Below are 11,303 nucleotides of genomic sequence, written 5' to 3' on the forward strand. Positions count from 1 at the left end.
TATCGATAGACACATACATACATACATACATACATACATACATACATACATACATACATACATACATACATACATACTTACAACCATCCACCCATCCATACATACATACATACATACTTGGTGGCTGCCTCCTCGTTATCGAGTAGGGCCATTGCACGAAGCTTCATCAATGTTGTTATCTTGCAATGCCTGTGCATGAAAATTTTTTTTAAAGCGAGGAAAGGCTGTGCACTGAGTCAATCCCAGTCACTAAGCAACAGCAGCCATAATCCGAAAAGAAAAAACAAGTCAACATCATCTGTAACCACTGAGCCGCAGGTTTTATATCGGAGTTATCCCAGTTACCTGAGTTACCTTCTCCTAGAAGGATGCCCTTATAAAGTCTAGGAGTCCTTCACTCCCAATGGTTTAACCGCGCGATCGGATATTCAGTCCGATTATTTCTATATCCCCGCGCATGATACAGCCTTAAGACAGTTTTTGGATGGCTGTTGACACTCAAGAGTTCCTCCGGTCTTTGACGGTTTTGTTTTTCATCCAGCAGGGTGTCCAATAAGCACCCTCCTCACCAAGCAAGCTTCGTGGGGTTGCCGGTTTAGTCGCCGACGACCCGACGATGCAGCAGGTTGTACTGGGTTACATGTTACCAGTAGCACACGAAAGTGACCTGACATACATACATGCATACATACATACATACATACATACATATATACATGCATACATGGATAAATACATAGATAGAGGCATACATGCACACATACATACATACATACATACATACATGCATACATACATACATGCTTACATACATGCGTACATACATACATACATACATATATACATGCATACATGCATACATACATACATACATACATACATACATGCATACATACATGCATACATGCATACATACATACTCACATGCATACATGCATACATACATACATACATACATACATACATTCATGCATACATACATACATACATGCATACATGCATACATACATACATGCATACATGCATACATACATACATACATACATACATGCATGCATACATACATACATACATACATACATACATACATACATACATACATACATACATACATGCATACATACATACATGCATACATACATGCATACAAAAATATCCTGTTCATGTTGTTGAAATTCCAATGAAAGATACTTGGAACTAAGTTAGAAGCCGTCTCTATATCTGTTGACCAGAAATATTCTATTAAAACCGAATAATGACATTCATACATATTTTTAGCTAGTCATTATCACTAGCTTTGAATATTTATCTTCTTGTTTTATAAATCATAGCAAAACCTACAGGTACAGTGTCTCCCATTTTAAACTCAATTCGCAAGTGCACCTTCCGTATGGACTGCATATGTACGGCGGAATTCCATAGTTATGATTAAATATTCTTAGATGAAGCATATTAGGCCCCTAAGATATAGTTTGACCTAATTTAATATATATATGTGTATGTGTGTCTGTGTGTGTGTGTGGGGGTAACACTCTCAGTTTGGCCCTCGAAATAAGGTGAATTTGAAATAAGCTACAAAATAAATCTTACATCCATGTCAGATTTCAACAAAGTCCCATAATTTTTCCTATTGTAATGGCGGGTTGCGTATGCAGCTGCGCATGCTCTGTACAGCTTAAACACCTGGCGGTCGTTTTAACTGTCTAATTATGCCGCTGAATCAAAAGATGAATTTGAAGATCTACCAGCGTCCGTATTCTCTGTAATTGTTTACGATTTACAACCAAGAAAATATTTGTAATCTAGAGAAGCGAATGCAGATTTACCCATTAGACTAATAATAGTGGGATAGTAAACATTAATAATCTTTAATCTTTATTGCAGCTTTATGTTGTTAACCGAACCCTTCGTTTATCTAACAAATATTCGACACACTCCAACATACTGTCATGAATCCTATTGGATATAACGTGACGGTCACAACATCTCAGCCTTCTTACACACAGCATCCGTGCTTGCCCTGACTATATTTGCTCTCTTTACTCTCACTTTTATGGGTGTTGTATTCGTTTTACATGAAATGTATTCAGCTTCTAGGATCCATCCTTTCTTCGGTTCTGGTATGTTTACGTAGATGAGTGAAAGAAATCGTCGTATTTGATGTTCTCTGCTGTCGAAATGAGGCAATTTTTCTGGTTGATTTCATTTCTTATTCTTGTATATCAGCGTTTAGTGTATTACGTGTATGTTGTGTGCATCGAGTTTCATTTTGTATCTTATTTTGAAGAGAGGTGGGAATTTTGTGATATAGATGTAGGTTGGCAGGACCAATACTCATTTATACTGTCTTTTGAGGGATTGATCGTGTAAATTCCACATTCTCAGAAAGCTTAAATTGAACATTTTGTGATATTTGTAAAGTAGACGATAAATAGGTTTTATAAGATATGGGGTTGGAATGGAACGGAAATCTTTCCTGATTAATAACGGCAAGTAGAATGGATTGTGTGGAAGTATCTGGTTGTTGTTGAAAGAATCAGTTAAGTTCTGTGCTAAGTAATGTAGCGGTTCATGGCTCCTTGTCAGAATCTGATTTGTAATTTGAAAACCAAGATGTCTGAGATAGTAGCGTCGAGGATTAGATTTTCTAAGGCTGTGCATGAAAAGCTGATATAATTCTATGGTGGTACTTTATTTGGGGTTTGTTGAATCATGAGACAGAAGACAAAATACTGTTAAACAAAATAACATTTTATTTCAACGATAAGTTTGATAAACTGAAATCTTACAAAATGTTTTCTAGAATCATTTCGACAGATTTAGATTTTTCTTGTTTTTGAGGATATTTCTGGCATTCTACGTCGCCTCTTTTGTATTGTTTGAATATCTTCTGTAAACTAGTACAACAGATTATTGTAACGATAGACATACTTTAAAGAAAATATTAGGTAACAAAATTGAAAATTTTATGTTATTTATTAAAATTCACAGACATATTTTCATATGGAACCGAATTTAATTTCTATTCAATATTTACTGCACACAACGCAGGTTAATTCTAGACCTTTGACATACGGTGGACATGGCAATGAACCACAAACAGACTGAACGAAATATAATACAGCTCCACCATCGTCTTTGTAACCTGCTGGATCAGCTTCTGGTGCATAATCCACACACACATATTCAAGTCTGCCCTTATGTACATGACGTCCGGCCATCAAATATCCTGAATACTCAGCTGTCCAACCAGGGTAACACTTTGTCCTGGCTGGTAACATCATAACAGCAGCTGGTTGTCGTGTCAAACAGACAGCGCACGGAACGTCGTGATCATGAAGTGATTTAGCATTAGCAAAAGAAAAGATTTTATTAGTTGGGTAATCCTGTAGTTGATATTCACTGCCATAAATCGAACCCGCAGCTTCCCGTTTTGCAGTATAATTGGCCCAAATGGGATCTTTGGGTAGACATAAGAGATTACTTCCGCCACCTGACTGGTCATAATATTGTCCACCAACTAAACCTAGAATTGGTAAGAATAAATCAAATAAAAAAGATATTAAGCAAAATTATATCTGAAATAACGGAAACATTCATTACAGTTTGACCCTTAAAAGATGTCATGTTAACTCGCCTGTGAACGAATTGTGGTGTATGTGTTTGTGTTTATATGAGTGTAAGCTGTGTGTTGCTGTATGGGAGTGCGCATCAGTTCGCAGCTGTGTGTTTCTCTTCTCTTCATGTGTGTGTGTGTGTGTGTGTGTGTGTGTGTGTGTGTGTGTGTGTACGGGTAAGTATTTGTGGTTGAGAAGTGTACTGCATGGGGTAGATGTTTGTGTGTGGATGTCAATAAACGGAGAAAGGAAAGGGATTTTGTAACGCATATGGTCGTGATTTCCCGAAATGGAAAAGTTGTCGTTCACGTTTGAACGGGAAAATTGTTGGTGATGGGAATTGCATATGGTTTGAGTAGAACAATACGAGAGACGGCGAGATGCAGAGAACTGGTGGGTAAGAGGGGATGAAATACTGTTTAGCCGACCATACGGGTGTGTCTGGCTATATCCATCGGTTTGTCTCGGACGAGTCAGGCCTACCACGAGACGGGCCTACCACATACTATAATATTATGATCACACAGATTTTATTTCATGCAAAGCATGAACTGAGGTGTGGTGAATTTTGAAGCTCATTGATGGCGTAGTGCTTAAGAAGAATGGACAGCGATGTCGGCGACCGATAAAGGACATGTGTAGGGTTTATAGGGAGCAGATTCACAAAGGATGCGAGGTTGCTTGGAGAAGATGTGGGAAGCAGTATCTTTGAATTGGATGTGCCGGCGTTACTTTACAAAGATACACTGGACAATTAATGAGGGGAGGTAACGCATGGAAACAGAAAGGTTTGAGGGATAGGACGATTTCGGTGAGGTGGAGAAGAATAGAAGTGCAATATGTACTCACTTGGGTTCTCTCAGTGGTACTTGGTCCCTCCATATTTGGCATAATAAATACGGCCCTTAGTTAGCTTTGTCCATTAGTTACAGTGTGTGGTTTGTCCATTCCACGTTGTACATTCAGCGTTCATGTCATTAACCATATACATTCATTCATCAATTCTAAGAGACCTTGTTTAATTTAGTCTATAACGACAATCAATAGACACTCTAGCTAATGATAGTCAAGTAGCCACTTTTCAGCTCTGGTCACTCACGTACAATACCACCATCCGTAGCCAGTACACTTGATCATCAGTCAGCAGCCTCGGTATTTGATATCTACATCCATACAAATCAGCCAGGAGTCCTTGATCGCTATACTGGATTCCCGTCTAGTCCCTATCTATAATTTAACGTAGAGATATCTATATTCTGTAGTTAGACAACCGCCTTTTCACTTGGTCCGTAGTAGACAACATTTAAAATTCTGATTTGACCAAATACCTACAAAGGAGTAAGCAGTCTTGTGCAGATTCTATAGGGTCTATAGGTATCGTTTCAAACGTGATATGTCATCAAATGATTTGCTTGAGTGTGTGGGTGTGTGTGTGAGAGAGAGGGGGAGGGAGAGGGACGACACAAAGAGAAAATGAGAGGAATAAAAAGAGAAGAAGAGAAAGATAAAATGAGAAAGAGAGGATAGAAGTATAGTTTATACTAACCGTCATATACAAGGCTTGAATTAGTAGGACAAGTAGTTCTGCCCCACCGGGTATACAATGATCCGGGACCAGGTTCTGTGAAATTAAAATGAAACAATGTAGTTTAAAAGAAAGAATTCTTGAATCCTATACAAAGGAAGTTGTTGGCTTGGAAGGAATTGATAGAGAGGAGAGAAATTTAAAATTTAAGAGAAAAAGAATGAGTGAATGAATGAAAATCAGAATGAAAGAAGTAAATGATTCGCTAAGAATAAATTTTAAACGAAGAAAATTAGTTATTTGTCTATTGAGCCTGTTGTTGACGTTGATGTCAACGAATTGAGAGATTAATCTCAGAATATCAGAATGTGTATTTGGCTCCCTTAAAAACGGATGTTTGTTTTGTAGTTGAACTTGGATGTGAGTATATATATATATTTGTGACCATAATAATGATAAAGTTCTTCTTTTATAGATATGTAGGCCATATTATCAATTCTTGGCACCTGATTGGTCAATTACAAATATCAGCTTGGTGTTTGGCGCGAATCAGGCCATCATAGCAACAATATGCAAAGGGCTCGAAGGAATAGCCATACCGCGTCATCCATCGAGAGGGATAACAGTATTTGCGTCCGGATCTAGAGTGGAGGAGTCCATTCGGGAAATATATTGCCGTCTCCACTCATCTTAATCTGGGATGCATGTGAAGGGAGTACAAAATATGCGTGTTCCAGGACCCCGAAGCCGGTCCAGAAGGGATCAACCATTTATAATTGAGAATTTGACTGTCAAAACCGGACGAGACAAAACGTTGCCTGTTATATATAATCAGTTTTTTCAAGAAAGCTTCATTGCTTCGGAGGCGAACACTTGGAATTAGGTTGGAAACTCCACCGTGCAGGTGTGGTGCCAACTATGTCAGCACAGGCGGAAGTGGGATGCTCACAATCCCTGGCTTTCGGATTGGATTATGGAGTGAATCCCACTAGGTATTAAGGGATATCTCCTGAAGCTAAAGCAGAATGAAGGAGTGATGTAGCTGCTGGTAGTAAATGCACCCAATAGCGAGGGCAAATACAAATCCTTCCTTAACAAAGTCACTGCAGCTTTGGATATATTTGGGGTAAAGTCATTTGTCTTACAAGGAGACTTCCGTGCACACTTTGGAACTGATAACCGCAAGAAGTATTGATTGGGTGGAATGGCGTCACACACCTTAATGTGGTGGCCATACTAGTCTTCTGGACTCTCTATGATATAGATATCGTTTTAAGACAGGGTTGTTTATAAGGGTACTTGGAATAGAAATGCTTAGTGACAGAAATTCTTGATAGATGTTGTTGTCGTCTCAGTCCTCTTTGAGCCTGTGCTGGACGTTCGGGTAAAAGGAGTGGAGAGAGTTGTCAACTGACCACTACCAAGATGTCTGAAACCGGAAGATGCCTACAGTTGGGAGAACCTAGTAACTTGGTAAGTTCAATGCGACCTACAGAATAAAGTTGAAAGGAGTTGTGGATGATGGAATAAGAAACAAAATTGTGGATAATATTGCATCCAAATTGAGAGAGACCCACATGAATAAACTTGGGCATCGAAATCGATTGGAGATTGTATCATTTTTTTCGAACTAAATCACTGAAAAGTGATAAAGCTGCTGGAGAGAAATACGTTCGTCTTGATAATTTAAAACCCTTAAATACTCAGGGTATTCTCTGAGTGACCCATGTATGCTAGGTGGAATGGGGCATCAGGGAAAACACGAAGGCAATGTCAATCCGGGGTAATAATCACAGATTTTTTTAAGACAAAGTCTACACTACATGTCTAGAAATATTACGTAGAGAAGTGGTCGCGCCCAAGATTACTGTCCTGGAAACAGTACACCCGACCAGATATTCGTTCAAAGCAGATCTTCGAGAAAACGTTGAAATATTTCCAAGGGGAATACGCTGTAGACCACGTGCCGTGGGGCATGTTGCGGATGGTTTACCAGGAAGGTGAGATTATTGGGCAAATACTTTTTACCGTAAAATACTCGTACGGATGTCCAAATGTTTGTATTTGTGCAAAAGTCGAATGTTTTCAACATGGAGTTTGGACTTCAATAGAAGAGCGTTTTGTTAGTGCTTCTTCTCACATTTCTTATGGTCTGGTTGAGCATGGCTCAGCCATTTTAGTAGAAGTATCTCATTTCGTCTGTAAGGGATCGGTCGACTGCTATTTGCGGACGACATGCAGCTATCTGACTCATGTCATGTTCACTTTCGACATGCATTGAATGGGTTGGCTGCCGAGTGCTCCAAGGCAGGGATGACTAACACACACTCTGCAGGAAAGTGGAACATCGTTACTTCGGGAATCTATTCACGAGTGATTGGAAGCACAAGACTGAACAGATTGCTAAATTCTAGAGATAAACGCATTTATGCGCTAGGTAGGGCATTCGATTCTCAGACGAACGATGGTTGGTACACTTATCGACGTAGCGCTGCACACACACACACACACACACACACTCATATACACACAATTAATGTCATAGTATAACAGAGTAAAATTTTATTAAGGAAATTATTGTAAAGAAAAATGTATTTCAAAAGAAATTTAGACTAGTGTCTTAGTATATATTACTGAAGAAATATGGATAGTGATGTAGAGACAATTCAACTTTGGTGAAATTATAAATCGTTAAGGAGACACGGGTGAATGACTTTAGCTAAACACTGTAGAACTGGAAGCTGGATACTTTATAATATTTAATCTCATTCCTGAACATTTCTTCAAAGTTATTGTCTTATACAATATAAAATTAGTTCTTACTTGGGGTGTCATCAGGTTTATCGTCGAGAGATTTCTTGGAGATGACACGGTTCTGTGGAAAAAGAGAGAGTATTTATTATCGTTTAGAACTGAAAAAAGAATGCAATATATGACAACATTTTCGGACAGCATTTTATGAAGATGTGGGTGATGTCGACATTGTCCATTCCACCAAATCTTTTATATCGTGGTACATCTTGGAGGTTTGCTGTAACTGCATGCCTTTCTGTGAATCTGGTATTTCATTATTTCATGCTTGTATATGGCAAAGCATACACATTACATAAACAGCTAATATCCCTGTTCATTGTCAAGAGTAGACTAATTTTGCTATCTAAAATCGCTGGTAGTTTGAAGATTACTAGAAACGTAGACTTGCGCATTCTGCTGACGTACAAGAAAGCCCGACGCCAACCTTTCATGTACGGCGTCCTAATCCGCTGTAGGACTTTTCCACTGCGTCCTTAGGAGAAACTGTCAAGGCAATATGAAGCAATATTTAAAAGTAGTTTGAATTGATGCAAAAGCTCTATTGCCTTGATATTGTTTAGTATAGATATCCATCATGATCACTGAAGAGTCAGGCATTTCTAGCACTGGTGAATAATATTCCGAATTGAAGCTCGAAGGTCGATATATTATTTGGCATTCAATGGAATATCACAAAAGTTTGTAAGAAAAATGTTAGGGAACATATATAGTAGGTTATAAATTGACTGCATACGAAAGGGATGAGGATTAGATATTTTGTACACGGGTGCTATATAAACTGGTTATTTACTCCTTAAATATAGTGTGTATATGTAGATGTATATATGTAAGTGGATAAAAATTTATATATATATATATATGTTTATACATATATATATACATATGTTTGTGTGTGCGTGTTTATATATATACTAGCAGAATTGCCCGGCGTTGCTCGGGGCTGAATTACTTGAAAGTACTGTTAATGATTGCACTGAATGATGATGATTATTCAGGCAAATATTGATATAAGTTTACGCTGGGAGATAAGGATTTAACGATCAAACGTGTGCCATTGCATTGTTTTGGGTGAACCAAATTTCTGATGAGCATTATAGGGGCACCAACTTTAAGTTTGAGAATGTGTGGTGGTAGTCCGGGGTGCTCAAAGGAATTGAGTACCTCTATTGGATAGTTGATGACGTCCTCTGTGTCAGGAGTTGTATCGATAGACTGATATAATTAGACTTCCCCAGGAATGAGTTTAGCATATCATCATTAATATGGTGAACAGTTTTATTCCTTGGGGCCAGTATAGCCTTTTTGCCAATCCAATCCATATTCTGATAATTAGCTTGTAGATCTTGAAACACTGCATCTCTGAGATCAGAAGGCGTCTTAACAATGGTACAAATGGAATCGATGGCAATATTACCATTTTCATCTCCTGGTATTTTGCCTTCGCCAAGTGCAATGAGGGTGTGAGGAAATGCTGCTGATGTGATATTACGTCGCATATGAGCACGCATATTGGTGTGAAGTTTGAGAGTTACTTCCCTTTCTTTAAAAAAAATGCATTAAAATGGGAAAAAATGATGGTAAATTATTTGTAAAATCGTAGACTCATCGTAGACGCGCGCTAATACCCAGAAGGGCTCGATATGAATCACGACTATAAGATACTCGGTTTTGGTTAAACTGCATCGCAAAATGTGGGAGTAGTTAGGAATCTAAATCGGAGTAGACAGACACACAACCTTTCTTTTATATATAAAGATTTTCGTCCTAAAAAACTTTGTATGGAGTGAATGGTTACCTCTATGGAATATATACACACACATTATACATACATGTGTGTATAGATGAATATATAAATACATTTAAATATATATATACACTTTTGGACGATCTTTCTGCTTCTTAGAGATAACTTTAGATCTTATTTTCGTCCTAAAAAACTTTGTATGGAGTGAATGGTTACCTCTATGGAAATATATACACACACGTTATACATACATGTGTGCATAGATGAATATATAAATACATTTAAATATCTATATACACTTTTGGGCGATCTTTCTGCTTCTTAGAGATAACTTTAGATGTTATTTTCGTCCTAAAAAACTTTGTGCGGAGTGAATGGTTACCTCTATGGAAATATATACACACACATTATACATACATGTGTGTATAGATGAATATATAAATACATTTAAATATCTATATAAACTTTTGGGCGATCTTTCTGTTTCTTAGAGATAACTTTAGATGTTATATTCGTCCTAAATAACTTTGTATGGAGTGAATGGTTACCTCTATGGAAATATATACACACACATTATACATACATGTGTGTGTCTATATACACATTTGGGCGACTGCTACTTAGAGATAACTTTAGATGTTATTTTCGTCCTAAAAAACTTTGTGCGGAGTGAATGGTTACCTCTTTGGAAATATATACACACACGTTATACATACATGTGTGCATAGATGAATATATAAATACATTTAAATATCTATATACACTTTTGGGCGATCTTTCTGCTTCTTAGAGATAACTTTAGATGTTATATTCGTCCTAAATAACTTTGTATGAATTGAAAAAGAAAATGAATTTAAGAAAGGAATTTGTTTACATACATGTGTAAAATGGCAAATGTTTGTGCAGTTGTCCGATGGAACTGATGTATTATAATGAATAGTCCTTCTTCTTGTGAATATTAATTTGATTAATATGAACTGAAAACCAGTGGTGTAGCTTAGGTGATCTTCTAGCAAAAAGGATGACCAGTCTGAATGGGTCATCCCTGTCACACACACACACATACACGCGCACCTTCACACACACACACACACACACACACACACAGACACACACGCACACACACACACACACACACACACACACACACGTTAGCTTACAATGTCTGTCAACAATTGACACTGTCGTATAATTAGCGTGTCTATGTGTCTAAAGAGGAAGTTGGAGTATAGGCAGAGTAAATAAAGGCTCAAAGTGAAATGTTAAAATATTAGTCTTCTCGAATTTTGTCTTAATTGGGGGTGAAATTGAAAGAAATTTTTTATGGCATGACCCAATGGAAGTACTTTGAAAAATCATAGGTAAAGTCTAATTGAAGAAATTGTGTGAGGAGTAAATCGTTATGTATTTATTTGTTTTTGTTTGCTGCTTTTTTTGAGTAGTGCTGTAAGGTAGACTTGCAAAGACAAAGTCGTAGAAAATAGAAATTAGTGATAGCGTGAGTGAATCAGATCGCTCCCTTTGTGTGTGTGTGTGCGTATGCTATAGCCCACACTAAGAAAAGTACTTGACTCAGACACCACAATGTGAGTTTTCTCTAAAT

General features: G+C 37.6%; 1 protein-coding gene across 1 annotated transcript; it reads right to left on the minus strand.

The window, feature by feature from the left end:
- Window positions 1-2,764: 2,764 nt before the first annotated feature.
- LOC118760927 (short-chain collagen C4-like) lies at window positions 2,765-8,017 on the minus strand (the record flags this gene model as incomplete). Its single annotated transcript, XM_036498546.1, has 3 exons — window positions 2,765-3,526; window positions 5,164-5,238; window positions 7,966-8,017. Coding segments are annotated over 3 exons (627 nt in total), but the record flags the coding sequence as incomplete, so codon positions are not given.
- Between the last annotated feature and the right edge of the window lie 3,286 nt (window positions 8,018-11,303).

Source organism: Octopus sinensis, unplaced genomic scaffold, assembly GCF_006345805.1.
Source record: "Octopus sinensis unplaced genomic scaffold, ASM634580v1 Contig01985, whole genome shotgun sequence".
NCBI classification, from domain to species: Eukaryota; Metazoa; Mollusca; class Cephalopoda; order Octopoda; family Octopodidae; genus Octopus; species Octopus sinensis.